The 19,666-nt window shown below is 40.2% G+C and overlaps 1 protein-coding gene across 1 annotated transcript; it reads left to right on the top strand.

Annotated features, from left to right (window-relative positions):
- Nucleotides 1–462: 462 nt before the first annotated feature.
- Nucleotides 463–18,354, top strand: LOC129375288 (guanine nucleotide-binding protein subunit alpha-11-like). Its single transcript, XM_055054277.1, has 8 exons — nt 463–722; nt 1,041–1,213; nt 7,022–7,206; nt 7,885–8,039; nt 9,552–9,680; nt 11,200–11,329; nt 13,077–13,230; nt 16,116–18,354. The coding sequence occupies exons 2-8, from the start codon at nt 1,063–1,065 to the stop codon at nt 16,316–16,318; spliced, it is 1,107 nt and encodes a 368-aa protein (XP_054910252.1). The 5' UTR covers nt 463–722; nt 1,041–1,062; the 3' UTR covers nt 16,319–18,354.
- The last annotated feature ends 1,312 nt before the right edge of the window (nt 18,355–19,666 follow it).

Here is a 19,666-nt window from a genome sequence, read left to right as displayed (position 1 = left end):
TATCATAAAAAAAACAGTCAGTCATTATCGCTGCACTTTCTATGCTACAGCAAATTGTCCCTTTTTTCAGACTGCAGACTTTCCCACTTCCTGGTTTTCATTTTATAAATGAAACCCTGGACATCTGCATATTTTTGCCTATCAGTTTCAGCCATCACAGCCTACACTCTCAGGATATCACAGGTTAGAAGTGACTTTGATGAAAAGGTTTTTAAACTTTTTTTTTTTTTTTTAAAGTTTAAAAGCTATTCTGCCTCTGAATTTTAGATTTGACATACAGTATGTTCTATGCTGCTGTCACTCTTAGAAAAGATATTTTTTTTACTCTCAATGAGTTATTTTTTTTCCTGGTTAAGTAAAGGCTTGCTGGAGGCGCAGAATGGAAGCAGCACGCTCTTATTGAGGAGGCGGGTTTTGCGTGTTTTCCGCTGAAATCCGCTGCGCTTCACGCCGCGCGCATTCCAGTTTCACAGAGCGCTCAACGGATCAAGGAGACGGTGCATTCCTGTGTGGGCGCGGCAGAACCGTCCGGAGCGGACTGACCGGGAGAAAGGCGCTGGGAACCCGGCATCAGCTGGAGGGAATGACGGCAGGCGTTCGCGGGTAGCCGGCAGGAGGAGAGAGGAGAGGTCAGGGGGAGTACTGGGTGGGAAATGGATTGCGTAAAGCAGTCGGAGCCTGCACCTGCACCATCTCCAGGAAGTCTGAAGCTCTGATTGGAGGTAAGGAGATACGCTTAAGTAGCTGAAGTCCACCTCAGCCTTAAAAAGAAACAGGTGAGCTCTGGTTATTTGTCTAAAATAAAGGCTGTAAAAAGTTTCAAAGTTACACACAGAACACCACTGTAAAGTTTTTTTTTTGTTGTTTTTTTTTAAAGGTTAAAAGTTCACTGAGCACTATAGAGAGTTTTAATTGAATATTCTCAATTTGTGATGGAATAAATCATGGCAAGTTGAGTCAACATCAAAGTGACGCCCTCGTTTATTATAACATGTCTGTTATCAGTTCTGCTTTACACCATGTGGTTACTCTGTCAACAGGTGGATTTTCTAAGTTTTGTCCATGGCGGGGTGCTGTGACTGGATCTACCGCACCTGCGTGTGCTGTCTGTCTGAGGATGAGAAGATCGCCATCTCTGTGGACAAAGAGATCAAGAGGATCCTCAGGCAGCAGAAGAAGAAGGAGAGAAGAGAGATTAAAGTCCTGCTGCTGGGTGAGTACAGCAACGCTGCACCTGAGTTCAAACACACGATGGCACGAAATCAAAGCGAGGGCACAAAGAAGAAAGTTACGGGCAATTGCGAAACGCAATTAAAGGATGTGGGATGATGCCCTGAACCATCCTGTGTTCAGCCCCAAACAGCTCGGCCTGCTTGGCAGCTGCGCCAAAGGAGGCAGAAACTATGTGAGGCATGTGTCACTTTGAGAGTATGTGAAGAATGAACATAGATTAGGTCTGGTTACACACCTGGAAACAGTGCTTGGATGCACACCTCGCTGAAATCTGTGAGGCTGTGTTCAGGGTTGATTAAAGAACTTGGGGTCCTGCAGACAGGGGCAGTGTTTCACCCTGACGATTTCATTTAGATAGAAAACAAATAAAAACTATGAAATGGAAGAAACTGTTAAAAATAATCAAAGCTGAAATTACATGTGTGTGGGTCTGTGCTGTAAATTGATCACCTGTTATAAAGTTGTGGCAATTTTGAAGCTTTTGTCCTCGGCCAGCCGACATTTCCTGCGATCATTCATCCTACTTGTACACTGGAAAAGCTCAGGGTGAATATTTTGGAAAATTTTGTGAAGTAAGAAAATTTTCTGTTCGACTAGAATTTAGTTAGACTTTAAATACAGCTAAAACATATTTACACAGACAGACTTTTAATCAATTTGATGTTATTTTCATGTGTTTTTCCTATGTGTCCTTGTGATTTTATCTGTGAAAGGTGCAATGCAGGTAAAATTTTCGTTACTTGCTTTAAGCACTTTCCATGTCTGGATAACTTAAAACATAAAATTAAAAATATGAAAAAGCAAACATTTCCAACACTTGATGCTCTGTCTCTTTTTGTCTACATGTTCTGCCCAAGTTCTCTTGCTCTTCTCACTGTCCATCACTCCATTCATTCATATTTATACATTCGACTCTCTGTGCATTTTTCTTTAACCAACGTATAATTTTCTTTCCATCTGTGTGTCGATTTCCCCATCCTTGTTCTCTCCATCCATCCATTCATAAGTCTTTCCATCCTTTCTTTACAACCGTTTGTGTCTCCATCCATCCCTAGAAAGAAATAAGAAACGTGCAGGACTCCTGCTTGTGGTGCTCAGCAACAATTCCCAAAATAACATCTTTGTTGATGCAATTATGATTGAAATGTGCCGATCACAGCTTCACTATTGAAGGCTACTTCTTTGTACGAAATCAATATTAATGACTGATGTCAACTTCTGCTATGTTTAGCTTTTTTTTTTTGTCTTTATTATGAATGTCTGACAAATCACTGAGAAACTTGAATATATTAATTTGACCCATTGAAAGTGGCTTAACTCCGATGTTAATTGACCCACCCGGGTTGTATTTTAGTCCAACATTAGCAAGCTAAACAGATAACAGGAATGAACCAGGATTAGGGAAAATCCTGACACAGTGTAGAGATCCTGTAAACAATAACATAAAATTATTTCCAGTCTTATTGCCTGAGTGACTGTGTGAGGAGACAGAAAACAAATGTTTGTACATGGGAACAGGGTTGCCTGTAAAATCCTGATAGCGTTTCACACAACTTCCTGCTGCTCGGTGAATCATGTTGTATTCTTGGAGAGTGTCGTTTGGGAACTACAGCAAAAATCAACAAGTTCGGAGATCGTCTCCGGCTTTAAGAGGTCGGTTTGATGAGACGCTGTGGATCCTGTCGATAAACAGTGTTGGTGTTGCATTACAGATTCCAGTCCCTTCATTCCTCTGAGCTAAAACCGTCGTCCAAAGCATTTTATTGATATTTCACGTGCTGTTTCTCAGCTTGCTTGAATAATTTAAGCTCTGGTTTTCTTCAGAGCTTTAATGAGGCTTTTCAGTGGACTGGTTATCAGCTGATATAAACAGCACTTGGTGTGTAGTGACATGCAGCAAGCAACAATAGTGAGGCTTGAAATGTGAAATGCAACATTGCCTTTAAGATCTGTTGTTTTTGGTAACACTTTTAAAACACCCCATACAATTGTGAAAACTGAAGCTGAAGACTGAATGGTGGAAGTGAATCTGAAGGTGATTTAACAAAGGGTGTGGTCACTTGTGCATTTATGTTATTTACCTTCTACTTTTTTATATTTCACATGTTAAAGCGTACACTTTACATAAAATGAAACAAACCTTTTTATCACGCTTTTATTTTTCTCCATTGCAGGATCGTACGTTTTTCGGGAATGTGTGGACCTTCATTAGTCTCAAGTTTACATCATATTTGTACCTCCATTTTGTACTGAATACCAGCTTATTGTATCCATCAGAGTGTAAACGGTTGTAAATGGGTGAATGTGGTGCTTTATCTGGACTCGATAAAGCATGATACAAGTACAAACAATTTACTATTTATACCCAAAATCTGTCTGAGGAGTGAATCATTTTGGGTTCAATTGTACTAAATTTATTGGTTTATGATTTATTGGTAATTATCTGGAAACAGTTCTGCTTTCCAATTATTTAGTTTCTGATCCTCACTTATGTCAAATTGCTATTAAAAATCAAGCCAAATTAACCTGTGATTCTCTGCTGGAAGACATTTCTTAGAGCGGTAAAGCCACATCAGACAATCAAAACCACAAATGTACTAACTGGCAAGGGAGTAAGAAAATGTCTGAAGGATGAAGAATGTAGCAGTTTGTCTTCACTTTGACTTCCTGTTACACTTCAAAGTCTCCACAGAAATATTCAAAGTAATTTACTGCTGGGATACAAACCAGTGGTTAAAAGGAGGCTGAACACAGAAAAACTACAGAAAAACAGACAGAAAAGATGACTGGTATTATAAAATGAGGAGGAATAGGATCTGTTTTCCCTGGGAAAGGCATGTAGTGGAGGACAATGCTGATTTCCTCTTAGACCACATTTTACACCGGAAATGCAACATTCACTCCATTTTATCAGAAAGAAACTCACAGAATACCAAGCCTTAGCATGAGCTTCCATCTGGGGGACGAGAGGACAGGAAAGAGACTCGGGTGGCCAAGTGTCCCACTTTGTTTAGGTCTTTACGGCATTTTAACCTCACTCTCTCTGTTCCTGTTTTGAGTAAAGTTGTGTGAACATTTACATCAGAGACAGTTTGAGACAGAAGCTTTAGCCTTGCACAAAAAAAGTCCAGATGTGCATAAGGTGAGATAAGATTTGTTTGACAAGTATTATGAGAAACTGCAGAGTATTTGTGCCTGCTAAAGTCAGGTTATTGCTGCTGTGAACATGTCCGTGTCAGGAATTAGGTTCGGCCATTGGAAGAAAGCAAAAGTGCCATGAATCAGTTTGTGATGTAAAAGGCTGAAGTTGTTTGGTCATTGTTCTGCTTTGCCGTCTCTTGATTAGGGTGATGGAAAGGCCTTCCAACCTGACCCGCTCCTCACCAAAAATATATTGTTCAAGTTCCACTGAAAACATTCAAAAAGCTAATCTTTTTTAAATGATCAGCTTTAAAAACAAAAAAGCTGATCACCAGTAAAGACTTTTCAGCAAAATATGTTTTTGTCCAAATTCGTTTTGCATTGTCTTTAAAGAATGCTTGTCTCAGAAACAAAATTCCCTGTTGACTGAACGTATCTTAAACGTATTTTCAATCTAAATCTACATATATGAATAGTTTCCAGTCAAACTCAATGTGAAATAATAGAAAAGCACTTCAAATTTAGCTTCTAAATCTCCTCTACTTTTGAGTGGTGCAGTCAGACCCACACCAGGTGCCACAGTCAACTTTGGAAATCAAAGTCTTTTCCTTACAGTGTAAACATCTCCGGCCAGACGGCCATGGCAGACACGATAAGAGAAGATAGGACTTGACTTTATTGACCCCACAGCAGGGAAATTCAATTGTTAAAGCAGCTTGCAAAGACAGAAAAAGGTGCAGGGCTCTTGTTTAGTCTCCTCTCCTGGTCGGAGCTGCCTGCTCCCCAGCAAACAACAACAAAACGAATTGGTAATGCAACAACTGGCTTACAAAAAGTCATCATTAGAGATCTGCTCACTCCAAAGACCCTTCTCGCATATGGGATCTTGAAACGTTTGCGTGATGTCACCTAGGAGGAGGCTGCTCAGACCTCATTGACCTGCAGTAGTGCTAATCATAGCGGTAGCGGAGGTAATGATATTTTTATATCTTCTCTATCTTTCTGACTTTTCTCCCTCATAAAATACCTCTTAAAGGCCATAATGAAAGGATTGTGTGAAGAAAACGGTGCTCAGTTTTCTCTCCAATAGAGAAAAATGGTTCATTAGAGCGGAAGCTTTTAGGTCTTATCTTATAAGTAAGAGTTCCTATACCTTCCTTACTGAAACTGAAACCTCTGTCTATGATCATACAGCTCAATGTATATGCACACCAGGTCTCTGGGGCTTAAACATTTGTATTAGAAAAAGAAATTCAAAACATTTTTTTTACATGCCATCATACTTTGCGCAATTCAAGTGCAAAACAAACAAAGAAAAAATGTATTAGAGGAAAGCATATATAAATAAAAAGCTGCTGTGATCTGGTTGCTCATGTTTACAGCCCCTTGGACCGAAATATTTTTTTACTTTGATTAATTTTAAATAAAATTCAGCTGATATAAGATATTCAATCTGTAGGACAGCTTACTAAGAATCTAGGGTTTCATTTTATAAAGATATATGTCAGGAGAAGGGTGCAAAAAGCCATAGCATTTGCATTCATTTAGGGTGAAGGTAGTTATCAGTAGTTACATAAAATATGTGACAAGAGAAATATAACAAATTTTACGTTTCTCAAAACTTGATGAGATCAGCTGAAACTGGTGAGGGAGGATTTTCTTTTTTTCTCCTTCAATCTGAACCAACCTTTACAAATCAAAGAGCCTTATGTATACTGGGTTCCTGCTAAGAAAAACATTTCTACAACTACAAAGCTAACATGATCTTCAGAAATGAAGAATCTGTCAAGAATTAATTAAACATGAATGCTTGTTTGAATAACAAACCACAAATTATCTTCTATTTTTAGGTTTTTAGGGTAAAGAAAACTGTAAAATATGTACAAAAAGGGGGGAAAATTGGCTAATTCTGTACACTGTATGTAAAAGCACATCATTTTATACTCATATATCAAAAGCAACAGAAGTAATTCTGTGTAGGTTTATGGAGGGTAAGGGCTCTGCCTGTCAGAATCAGTTCTCATCGACTCAGAAGAGGAGCGGAAAGCCGTCTTGGCTGCATGCCTTCTCACCACGGCTCCTCTTGGGGAACGTTTCATGTGTGAAACCATTGTGTGATCGATCAGAGTTTCATGGCTTTGTTTTTTTACGAGGAAATTAGCAGCAACTTCTCAATTTGAAGAGGCTGGTTTTTCAGACAGAGAGCAGAATGGATACTTTTCAGCACCTATTGTGAGGACGTGCGCACCAATAATCTCCCCTTGGTCTGTTTTTGTCTGACTTACCGAATGAACATCCCACTTATACCTTTCTTTGAGCTCTGCAAATGCTGTTGATTGATGCAATTACTGAGCAGAAATTAGAACATTTTTTTTTTTAGTTGATGTGTCTCAAATGGCAACAAAGACGTTCCTTTAAGTTTGGTTATTGGTAGAATAAATTTTGACCAATCAGAACTGATTGAGAGAACATTTTTAAATGTCAAAATCACATAATCTGTTTGTCTAGAGCGTGAAAACCAGAGCAATGAATTGTGTAAAAGAGAAGACATTACTACAGACATGGCTGACATTAATAATGGTGAAGGAATTACATATAGCTCACTTAATAATCCTAGTTATTACCACCATTGCTATTGTTTCTTCAGGAACTGGAGAAAGTGGGAAAACCACCTTCCTCCGACAGATGAAGATCATCCACGGTCGAGGCTTCTCAGAAGAGGAGCGGAAAGCCTTCGCTAAGTGTATCTACCAGAACATCTTCACTGCCATCAAAGCCATGACTGGAGCCATGACCACACTCAGAATCCCTTACACCAGCCCGGAGAACGAGGTAGAGCCCCGCACATAAATGTCAGCCAGCATAAATACGCACAGTTGCACTTGGTTACACTTGAATGCTCACATATAAACACAGGTGTGAAGGCATCAGGTAAAAAACACTTTTTAGGCTGATTGGATTGTGCATGCAATGAGAAAAGGGCATTTATGACTCAAACAAAAACACGTGCATCCTATTGTGGTTGGAAAACAGACTGCAGCATCTACAAGAAGAGAGAGAGGCTACACACTGGAAAAGCTGCATTAATTCGTACCGCAGACAAATGGTACGAATTAACGTACCGCCTGTGTCCTTGGGTTGTTTGTGTCCATGAAGTTAATATTAAAGAAGATATTGTTAGCTTTTATTGTACAGGAGGTCTACGGCGTCACTGCTGCAGATGCAGGACTTTCACTGAACTTTTCAAGTTGCTCTCAAACGTTAGCGTTGCAACGTCAGCATGTAGGATCCTCAGCTTCATGGAGAAATAATCTCCAAACAATCGGATAAAGAGCATCGCTTGGGTTTTTCTGGATGTACATGCAATGTTAGCAGAGTTGAAAACTTATAGCAGTTCTTTGGGAAATTAGTATCTTTGGATCATTTATTTTTCTAGTGTAAAATAATTGTAGACCATGTCTTTGCACACGTCTCAAACACTTTTCTCACCATCCGACGTTTGCTCTCCAGAGGTTCGCCAGGTGGCTGCAGGATGTGAACACGATGCACATCGCCCACCTGGAGAGGAGATATGTGGATGCCATCCGCCGCCTCTGGTCAGACCAAGGAATACGGATCTGTTACAGCCGCCGCTGCGAGTATCAGCTCCTGGACTCCACCGAGTAGTGAGTAAAACTAAGACATACTTATTCTGGAGAAGAGTGAGCCGCACCCTCTGACTGGACTGGGAATCAGATGTAGGCGCGTGATTGAAGTGTCTCTGCAATGGCAGAAATGTGAAGAGTCTTCCCAGAAGACTGCGACTCAAAGTATGAATGCCACACTAAGAAATAGTTGTTTTAGTAAATTTGCTGGTGTCACAACTATTTCCCACTGGAGTGATAAAAAGTGACAGGGTCTTTTTATTATTACTGTCTCTGATAAGTGTAGAATCAGTGATGCGGTGGGCATGTTTTGGGCACCAATAACAGATTTTTGATAAAGCAAGACATTTATACAAATGTATACTGAAAATTTGTTATCAGTCAATGTGTATGACCAAATCAAACCAAAGATGTTTCACCGGACACAAAATTAACCTCGTTCCATATCCACCATGTTTCCAGACTTTAACCTATATAGATGTAGAAATAAAGCATGAATTCTCTCCATGTGCTATGACTTCACTAATGCTGTAGGAGAAGACAAAGTCCTATTGGTAAAAGAGGGTTGCATAAAATATGAACAAGATACATATCAATGAAAGGTTGAGTGAAAGGAGAAGTTCAAATTTGATGGTTTTTAATAAAACAGGAAAGGAAGGAATTACGAGTTCCTCCTTCTGTATCAGAGCTCATGTGCCTAATCTGGATTAGATTTTTATTAATCTCAAAAACAGTGATTCAAAATGCATTCCACTGGATGTTCATGGATTGAAAATGATGGGATCTTGCAGTTTTGATTGATTAATCTATTAAACATATTAGTTGTTAGAAAAAAAACACAAAACTTCACAATCATGCCCACTTGGAAACTGATCACCAAGTTAAATGTTAACAAATAGAAACACGTTTAATTTATATGTTTGAATACATTTGATTCAAATGTGATTTTTTGGGGGTCTTCGGTTTCTGAAATGAAATTGGAGTTTTCTTCTTTTCTTTCACAGTTTCACCTCTAAAAGCAAAACTGTCACACATTTCAGCACTAGACGGCGTCTTCCTCACCAACAAACTGCGTTTTTGTGGAATCACGCAGCTTTCAATGTCAGAGTGCAGAGTTTACGGCTGTTTCTCGTCATGGTGTAATGAATAGCAGTAGGCGTGATCCTGAGGCTCAGAGTGACTCAGAATCAGAACAAAGCCCGGGTCCGGCCGGTTCTCTTCAGTCCCTCTTTTCTATTGCTGCGCCGTCCTGTTTGCCCAGCAGCTCTGTCATCATGATGTGGACTCGATAAGGGACAGTCGGTCAACACTGGCTGATGACATCTTGTTTCAACACCGGCCATAAAGATGCTGTTTGCACACAGGTCAATGTGGGCTCTCCCCACCCCCAGGCCGCCTCTTCTGTTTTTTTAATCACACTTTTTCTTCCCTCACTAATTCATCACTTGTCTCCTGTCACTTTCAGTTTGTCTCACAAAGCTTCATGTAAAGCAAACAGCAGCAGAGTTTTCCCTAAGTCTCTCTGTCTTTCAGCTACCTGAGCAACTTGGAGCGGATCTCGGCCCACGATTACATCCCCACGGAGCAGGACGTGCTGCGTGTTCGGTTTCCCACTACGGGCATCCACGACTACTCCTTCACCATCAAGAACATCACGCTAAGGTGGCTGGGCCTCACATTACCGCCCTCTCACAGGGACAAATCCAATACCGGCACTATTCACGGCGCTGTGAATAAAATACTGTTGAGGCTTTGTCTGCTCGCGTCTGCTTGGACACAGTAGGATCATGTTTCTAATTGCCTCTCTGCAGAGTTCGTGCTGAGAGGTGAAGTGTCCATTTTGTGTTTGATTTTGATCCAAATCCCACATATGTGGGTTTCTACCGTTAAAGATTTAAACCTTCACGGGCGACACAAACACCGAGCAGCTTTAGAAGGAATAAGTAGCCCGACCTGGACATATTTTTAACATAATCCTTACTTTTTTTTTGCTTTTAGCTAGCTTTTTTTCTGTTTTTGTATTAGATTTTTTTATTTTTTCTTAAACTGGAGGAGGTGTTTGCTTCCTTTCTGACACAGCGACCGGTTGGAGGCGTCACATATCGTCAGTGTGAAGAACGTCCTAAATTTGCTGCCCGGTTTTTTTGCAGCTTCGTCAGAGTCTGTAGGCGTGAGAATGATCTGTGAGAACTGGGACAGTTCCACACAAGTCATTGTTTTTCTGCCCCAATAATTAATGGCACGATTCTTAAACACAACTTGACTGGTTTAAACAGCAACAACAACAAAAAAAAGTGTCAAGAAACAACGTTTGCTCTCACTACTGTACATCACGTTTCTGGTTCTGAGTCAGCAGCAGGGTTTTTTTCCTCTCATATCGGCTGAACATTTAAACACCATCCAAGCAAAACGTGAGATGCATTGGTGAAAAGAATCTAAGTTCCCTGTGATCGAACACCTTGCTGATAATGTTTGTAAATCCTTTACGGACACTTTTCTCTAATCGATGCCATTTCTATCGATGAAGACTTTTTGTTTAACTCTCCCTCTTTCTTTTTTCTCTGCTGTGATTATGTAAACCCTTTCTGCTTTCCTTCCTTTTTGTTCAAGCTTTCCACTATCCTTCATCCTTTTCTTTGTTTTATTCTTTCTCCTTTGTTCTTCTTCCTGTCTTTTCTAGTTTTCTCTTCATGCAACATTCCCTCCTTCTGTTTTCTTTCTCTTTCCTTTTTCTTTAATTTTGCCATCTTATTTTTTCAATCCTTTATGTCCTTACTTCCCTCCTTTCTTCTCTGCATGCCTGCCATCCTTTCCTCCTTTGTTTATTAGTAACCGTACCTTTTGAACTTGGTTTTTGTTTCTTTATTGATTCATTTATTTTTTATTTCACTCCTACCTTTTTGTTTCTAAAATGTTGTACTTTCTCTCTTCTGCGTCCTTTCCTACGACCTCCTGACTTGAATTTGCCACTGCTGCTGTAAAAGTAGTTTTGAAGTCTGACCAGATGTACATCTGTAGGTTTTTTTAAACTCCGTCAGTTTGACGAGTTTAACCACTGATCAACTATCCACGAGAGCGTTATCATGTTCTTTGAAACCCTCAGAGTTTGAGTTTATTTTTCAGTCCTCGATACGTCCTTCACATTGATGCAGACAGGCTTTCTTCGTCTTCCCTCCCTCAGGATTGTGGATGTTGGCGGGCAGAAGTCGGAGCGTCGGAAGTGGATCCATTGCTTTGAAAACGTGACCTCGCTCATCTTCCTGGCCTCCCTCAGCGAGTACGACCAGGTCCTGGAGGAGAGAGAGACCATCGTAAGAGGAGTTTGCTCCCTTTTCCCTTCACTCTGTCAGCTCAAGCAGGAAGTGGATTAAATATGAATCCATTTCTTCTCTTGAATCATATTTATATCGTGTTTCCAATGCATATCTGCTGCATTTCCTTAATTATGGAGACTCAGTGATCGTTTCGGCTTTAAAATTAGATTAGAGCAGTGTTTTTTTGAGCTGTTTGTGATCTTGAGCTGGAAAGCATTTGAAAAGTTGCAATATAATATTCCATCAGATTTTCAGGTTTTTGCAAAAGGCCTTTATTAAAATTCAGATTTATTTGCACATTTTATTCAGGACAAGGGTGCAGAACTCAAAAAATATTTTACAGATAAAAAACTGAAAGTTCCTGCTCACTTGCATTCAATCCTCTTTATTCCAAAACCTTGAGATAAAATACAGTTGAAATAATTGTCTGCAGAAGTCACCTCGTTAGTGTGTTCTTTTCAAGACAAGTGAAGCAGAAAACTAACACAGTGGCGGCAGCGTCATGATGTGGGACATGTGCAGGAACAGGAAAACTGGTCAGAGTTAAAGGGGCGATGAATGAAGCGAGTCAACAAAACCAAACACACAGCCAGCCGTGACACATTTTCCAGGTTTTAAGTATTAAATTAGAACTTTACAATTCATAATTTTCTCCTGCATTCATCTATTGGGTCAATTCTCAGTACAAGTATCTTGAAGTTTGTAGTTTTTACATTAAAAAAAATGTGAAAAAGATTAATACATGTTTTGTTTTTTTGTGCCGGGTACTTTAATGTCTTTGTTCTGGTTTTAGTTCCAATTTTATAATGTTTCATCAGTTAAAGCCTAAAAAACAAGTTTTGTAGAAAACCTGAACACAGGTCTCAGAAACCAAACTCATTATCAAGAGTTTATTGTTTTGAGATCATCCAGATAAAAAGAGCCAGTAGTCATGTTCCGACATGATTTCTTATTGTCGACAAGCAGACAAACGCCTCAGCACTCGACCCTCCTGAAAATCTTACCCAACCAGTCCTACAGTGACCTCGCAAACTGAAGGACAAGACAGACAGGATGAGGCGTCACCTCTTGTAGCTCTGTTGTCTCCTCTGCCTCCAGAATGATCAGTGCATCTATCTTATGTGAAATGTTTAGACTGACAGAAACTGTTCATAATCTATAATCCAAGAACAGCAGAAAAAAAATCCCTAAAACACTACAGATAATTAACTCGGGAACTCAATAAGCCTACCCTGGCTAATTGAGGACCAAGTTAGGAATAATAAGCAATTTACTACCACTTTACATTTTATTGTGTTATCTTTTTATTTGATATATTTAGTTGCAGTCTGTAGTAGTAGTTCTTTGTTTGTGTAATTTCATCCTTCCTCCTGTGGGTGGCACTATCGTACAACACACGTCGTCTCTCCTGCTCTCCTGTGAGCCCCCTGGTGCTCTCTTCTTCCCTCCCATGCTATGACTAAACCTGTTATCTCTCCCAGACTCTTTTTGGTCTCCCACAGCATTCATTAACCTCCATGTTGGTCTGTTGCTCATTTTCTTCCCCTTGCTCTCTGTTTAAATTATTCCTTCCTCCGGTTTCGCCTCCAGCTACCCAAAAGCCCCCTGCAAACTGCTGCAGCTCATGTTTTCTCTCCTTGTGAAAATTTCGTAATTAAAGGATAAAAGAGAGAGAGAGAGAGAAATAAAACATGTATGTTTTCTGCAGAATCAAAACATGTTAAACTGACTGTGTGTTCCTCAGAACCGCATGCAGGAGAGTCTGGCTCTCTTCTACACCACCATCCATTCCGCCTGGTTCCACAACACCTCCATCATCCTCTTCCTCAACAAGACTGACATCCTGGAAGACAAGATCCGGACGTCAGATCTGGGGAAATACTTTGACAGTTTCACAGGTTCGTTGTTCTAAGATGTGCTTTTGGTTTTCATTTACCGCCATAAACACAACGTCGAGTTTACAGAAGGAGGCGGAGACTTTACTGGATGAAATTAGGTGTGTGTTCACCAAAAAGAGAAAAGAAGAAGTTTATTTAACTCGTTTTATTTTGTTTGTGGGTGTGGGTGTTTGCATGCGTGCGTGCGTGCGTGCGTGCGTGTGTGCTTGAGTTTGACTGCAATCTGCTATTACTAAACGACTGCATTTTTTTTTAAAGCTTGCTGCAAAATGTTCAAACATCCAGAGCAGAAATTGCACCAGTGTTGAGGCAGAGTCAGGTTATCAGTCAATTTCAGTGCCATCAGCGCGCTCAGTGGCAGCTGTTTATTCTCATCAGGACCACGGCAGGGACATGAGGGCTGTGATGCCGTTTGCCCTCCGGTCAATTTGCCTTTCACTTATAACCATCTCATAATGTTCTGCAGAAATAATGAATTATTCACCAAAAATACTGACAAAGTGATTTCAGCCCCACTGCGATTACTCTTCCTCCTCCTTCCTTTTGTTCTTTGCTATTGTCATAATCATCTTTCCTCCATTTCTCTTTTTCCTTTTTGCTCCTTTTTTCTTTCTCCTTTCGTCACACTTTTCAGTCTTTATCTTTTACTTCTGTTCATCTTTTTCTGTCCTTCCCAACATTTCCATTTCTCCTTTCTTTTTCTGTCTTCCTTCTCTTTTCCCTCTCTACTTTTTCATTCCACAGTCCTTCCTCTTTCTTTCCTGCCATCCATTTCCCTTCCTTCATTATGCCCTTCTTTGTATGCTTGTTTGCTCTCCCATTTCTCTTTACATTCTTCATTTTTCTTTCTGACTTTCTGCTCTGCTTCTATTTTGTTTTCTGTTTTCTTCCTTCCTATGCTCATTGCTCCTGTCCTCCCCTTCATATTTTCTCTCCTCTCGTCTCTTTTTCTGTTTCATCATCCCTGTCTCCCTGCTTCCTTCATGACTTGTTTTCTTCCGTTTTCTCCCTTCTGCCTTAAATATTTTATTCCTTCTATACTTATTTTATTTCATTCATACTTTTGCTTTTCTCCTCCCCTTTCCACTTTTCTATACCTTCTTTTGCTCTGTCCTTTCTTGTTTCTGCAATCTCTTTTTTTCGCCTTCAGTTCTTCCTGTATATTCCTCCTTACTTTTTTGCTTCTCTCCTGTTCGTTTTTACTCCTTTGTTTTTTTTTTTGTTCCTTTAGTTATTTCATCCTCGCTGCTTTCCATTCTGACATTTTTCTCTCCTTCCTTCTTCCGCCCTTGCCTCCCCTGTTTCCTTATCTTCTGCCTTTCTTTTCCCCTTTCTTCGTTCTTTCTGTTCTTTCCTTCTGTCTCTTGTCTCCTTCTGTCTCCTTCTGCCCTCGTAATAAATGATGCCTTCAGGTGCTCTTGATCAGCTTACCTTCGGTTCTGCTGGTGTAAAAAGGCTCTATGGCGTCTCATCGCTCCCCCCTCAACTCCATCACCTCCACCCTCTCTCCCTCTGTTTCCCTTGGCAACTACAGTCAGGTACTTTGTTCCCTGCCAGCCCTGCACCACCACCTGAACACCCCACACCCCCCTTCAGGTGTACTATATGCACTAGCCATGTGTTTGTGTGTCAGGTGGCTTAGGGTTAGGCTTAGTGACTGTGAGCGAACACTTGTGTGCATCTGCAGTGCACCCACTGTGTTTTACCGGCAGCATTAGCACGGTAAAATAATGACTCATACAAGGTCAAGCTTCTTGATGTCAATTTAACCTTAATGACAACTCCGAGCAGCTCCTACCGCTGGCTGCTGTTTGCCGCTAATGATGTTGTGTTCCTGTGTGGGGACTGCGTGGCCCTTATTACTGCGGCTGTAACTGCATTTGAAAGCACTGCTGCCAAGTCGCTCTGCGTGCTGACGCTGTTCTCTGACACTGAGAAACTCGATTTCACTCGCTCTTTAGCAATTAAAAACAACAATGTCATAATAGTTCTTTTCATAGTTTAATTCAGCCTCCAGTTGCGGCGTTTTGGCCGTTTCGCATCTTGCTTGTTTAGACTCACTAACCTGTCGGCTGCGGCGCAGCGTCTGTTTGAGCATAACCCACTAAGACATTTTATGACAAAATCCACACAAAAATAGATTTCAAGTTAACAAAAAGGTATTTTATTCATTATCTTTCCAGTCCTTGACCTGGAGCATGGGAGAAAATTGTGCAGCAGCTGCTGAGGAGATCTCAAAAGTTAACAAGTTGAGGATAAAATAAGAACGGGGGGAAAAGGAAAAATACGCTGAAAAGCAACCAACATCGAATGAAGAATGTCTGAAATTCATGAGATGGGAGTTCATCCAGTCAAATAGGCGAATGACTGAATGTTTGTTACATTTGGACTGAGGGTCCGAATGGCTGAGGTCAGTCAAAGGAAACAACTCGGTTCAATCCAGTCAAGTTTTCATAAAACTCAACTTAAATTGTATTTGAGGAATGTTTCAATTGATTTTAAAAACAAATGACAGCACTGTTTGTGCCAAAGTGACACTATACACATGTTCCCCTTATCCTACATAAAGTCTAAACAATAAGTAGAAATATGTAATTAGAGTAAAACAATAATGAAAATAATTCCAAGATAAGGTTTTATCTTTGATTTTTAACTAAATAGCAACAGAATATAAAAATGATGAGGATGTTTTAAGGAATCGTTGTTCCAGTGCCGCTACTTGTGGGATAACTTTGGCTCATTTCAAAATGTTGTGCCTCCCTAAACATGTTTTACTCAATTTAACGCCCCTATAAAATACACAAATGGTTTTGGCTTTTTGAACTCCTACTGGTACTCGGCTCAGATTTTTGTCTTTCCCTCCATCGTCTCCCATCGTCTTGCAGGTGAAAAGCAGAACGCTGAGCTCGCAAAGCAGTACATCCTCAAAATGTACGAGCAGCGTTCCATGAACCAAGAAACCCGGGAGTGGAAGACCTTGTACCCGCACTTCACTTGTGCCACGGACACCAACAACATCCGCAAGGTGTTCACCGACATCAGAGACACGGTCCTGCTCAAGTCGCTGAGGGACTACGGAGTCCTCTGAGCTTCTTTTACTCAGTGGCGTGAGGCGGAAGGAAACGCAATGCTTCCCCACGTTTATCATGCAGACAGGACTAAAAGCAGCGACTGAGCACTTTTTCACATGAAGAACGTTTTCCGTACAAAATCCTCTCCGACTGTCATGTTTCATTGGTTTTTAGTTTAAGATCTGTAATAAAGGTCTGTAATAAAAGCTGGAATCACGTCATTTAAATCACACCTGTGTTTATCGGCAGGATTGCTTTACAAAAGAAGCGTTTGGGCCGTGCGTTATGTTGCTCTGTAAAAGTTGCTGAAGTAGAGATGCTGTGAAGTACAGCATGGCCATTAGTGGTGGAGAAGGGGTCATGCACTCCACTGCTGTAGTGCTGCAGGAGCATCCACCAGTTACAGACAGATAAAGAAGAAGCCTAGAAAAGTTCACATTTTTCACCAAAATGTGAGCTGTTAGGACAGATACTCATCCGAATAAGCTGCTTTTTGTAATCATCTATTATTAATCTTGGAAATATGATGTGTCTGTACAACAAAGACTGAAAAGCATGTCAATTTCTTGAAATTGAATTTGAATTCAAGCTGCTGCACTACACTGAATTTGGCTGATGATTTTACTGGTTAATGTGTTAAAATCTCCACTGTCAAGCTGCTCAGATGAATGTTTTTCCAAGCCTGTTTTGAGTTTTATAAAGGCACTTATTGAGTTTTTCTGCTTCTGGTTTCCGGTTTTATTTGAGGTCTGACTTGCCAACTCAAATCTGAACCCATTCTTTAATATCTTCTTTGCACTTAGAAGAAAAATGAAGAAATGGCTAATATGTGTGCCAAAGTACATGTTTTGGCTGATGCATTGGGAGACTGAACATAATGGGATTTTTATGTTTTAGAAGCATTTAATGACTAGCAGGTGGTAAAGACTGATTTTTCAGTATTTGTTGTATCAGGGGGAAATCAGCTGAATTCAACTTTGGGCGATTGATTGGTGCATTTGTGGTTTTTAGTGCTTTTCTGATGGAGGAGAAATGCTATGTGGACACAGTTTTTCAGGAGGGATATATAGTTGACTTAAGCAGAAATCTACAGACTTATCTATAAACCTGCAAGGGACATGTTCAAACCCTTAAATTATATGCATATTTAAGATAATATCTAAGAAAATTTAACTGACAACTTCTGTTTTTTATTGTTTTTGGTGATAAACACTCCTAGTGAGACCTGGAGTCAATTTATGGTGGACCCCACTGTTGAGCATGGTGGATAATCTGTCATGCTGTGGGCTCAGAAGAAGCTTGATGTTTGAAAATGTGGTGGACTTTGCCTGAAATCTGAATACTTTTCATCATTTGCTGGGAACACTCAATGTTATCTACTATGCTTATACTTTTTCATTTTATGGGCAGGTAAGTTTTAGCTCAGTTTTGCCAATTCATTATTGCTGCCTGGAGGTGCAAAGAAACCCTCCAATCTGTTAATCCAAGCTTTCAAATATCTTTCTGGGTATTTTCTATGTATATAACTGAGAGAAAGAGAAATGTAAAAGTCTGTCAGTGGCTGAAATATGAAGTGGTGTCCTACTTGAAACAGTCCGATAAATGTGCTGTCATACTTTAATAACATTAAAGGCCAAATATAACAAAGGTTGATTAAAGTGTAATAACAACTCAGCCTCATATCAATTTAAATTGTGACTTCTTCATTTGTCTTGTATCAATTTCATGAGTCCTTAAGGCGTAAAAAAATGTATTTAAAATTATAAAACTAACTGACCTGAATGTAAAACTCATTGGAGCGGAGCATTCATTTCCATGTTTCTGATTCTTTACGATGCGTTTGACACAAATATGGACGCCCTCTGTACATGACTACTGCTCTTAATTCATTTGTAAGTCTTCAATTTGTAATAATTGTTTACCTGCTGGACATAGACTGTGACCAGAGACTGCCTCCCTTTGGAGGCGGTGAAACATTTGTGTAGAGTCTGGTGGAGGAAGAATAAAAACATGTTTTTTATAGTTAATATTAAAGAGAACATCTTAACACGCACTCTCACCTGCTTGCTTTTGTTTGTCTCCATGCCCCTCTGCTCGGTGTCAGAAACTCGCTAATGCCGGGGATTTGCAAACAGGAACTCTGCTGGATTTGCATCGGACTGGCACATGCAACGCAGCAGTCATTTCCATATGTTGTGTATGTTTGTCTGTCAGACTGGGAAAACAACATAGATGAGAGACCTTCCACTGTAGTGTCAGAGTGTGAAACCCGAGCGCCGCGTCTTCTGCTGGCAGGAGAAAAGCGGTTCCTCATTAGTGAGGGACAGATCGCTTCTGCAAACAAAAGTCTGTCATTTTTCCCCTTCCAACTAAAAAAAAAACACAAAACAAAAACACACATAGAAATAATCCCCAAAAGGAAATCTTAGACAGACTGTCTGTCTCTGACTGGATGCCACAGAAAGCATGAGAAAGTCGCCACGGTGACTGTCATCTACATGACTTGATATTCTCAAATGTTGGACCGAATTGTCTGTCCCTGGGTAGATGTCTGTTTTATACATGTGTTCATGCAAAATAATTGATCAAGTCTGCAGCCTTCTGTTTGAGCCTGTGTGTGTGTACGCGTGTGTGTGTGTGTGTGTGTGTGTGTGTGTGTGTGTGTGTGGGGGGGTGTGTGTGTGTGTGTGTGTGTGTGTGTGTGTGTGTGTGTGTGTGTGTGTGTGTGTGTGTGTGTGTGTTAGAAGATATAGAGTAAAACAAAGAAAGATGATCAAGTATTTTTTAAGGCTTCCTGTCCCGGTGACATGCAAAACACAAGCTCAATGTCATAGTTTTGTAAGGATGGAACAAATTCCTATTTTCTAAAAGTGACAAAATGCAATCGCATCGTTTCAAACAAAGTTAACCGTTTGATCAGAATGAGTTTTGTGCTGAGTTTTCCCATCAGGGCTCATAATTTCAAAGTTGTGGTATTGACTAGAAAATAACAACGATACACAGACTCGTGCATCTTCAAATGACCAAGCATTCATTACTGATGACAGCAAAACAAAGCTCATGTAAGTCACTTGAAAATCACCATTTATTGTGAGAATGAAGCTGAGTTCTCCCAGCACTGAAAGCAGACATGAAGGTCTGCTGTTTTCCAGACTATGAACTGTTTTTACACAAACTTTAATCATATTAATAACCTACAGCTGCCTTGTGTTCACACAGGCACTGATGGGAGCCACTGTCAAAGAGTTTTATTTTCCGGATAAAAAGAAGCTGAAAAAATTCTGATGGGAATTTTCAGGAATTGCATATCAGATGATGACATGAATTATTTATCTGCTTTCCCTGTTCAGCATTTGCAAAAATAA

The sequence above is a fragment of the Poeciliopsis prolifica genome, unplaced genomic scaffold (genome assembly GCF_027474105.1).
Source record: "Poeciliopsis prolifica strain line A6 unplaced genomic scaffold, Auburn_PproV2 SCAFFOLD002, whole genome shotgun sequence".
Lineage (NCBI taxonomy): Eukaryota > Metazoa > Chordata > Actinopteri > Cyprinodontiformes > Poeciliidae > Poeciliopsis > Poeciliopsis prolifica.
Note: the sequence above shows the minus strand (reverse complement) of the source record. Positions and strands in the feature narration are given on the sequence as shown.

Bases quoted from the DNA above. Each gene is read 5' to 3' on its own strand.
- LOC129375288 (XM_055054277.1), top strand. From the start codon at position 1,063: ATGGCGGGGTGCTGTGACTGGATCTACCGCACCTGCGTGTGCTGTCTG. The intron at 7,207-7,884 runs GTAGAGCCCCGC...TTTGCTCTCCAG, and splicing joins ACACCAGCCCGGAGAACGAG to AGGTTCGCCAGGTGGCTGCA. The intron at 8,040-9,551 runs GTGAGTAAAACT...TCTGTCTTTCAG, and splicing joins CTCCTGGACTCCACCGAGTA to CTACCTGAGCAACTTGGAGC.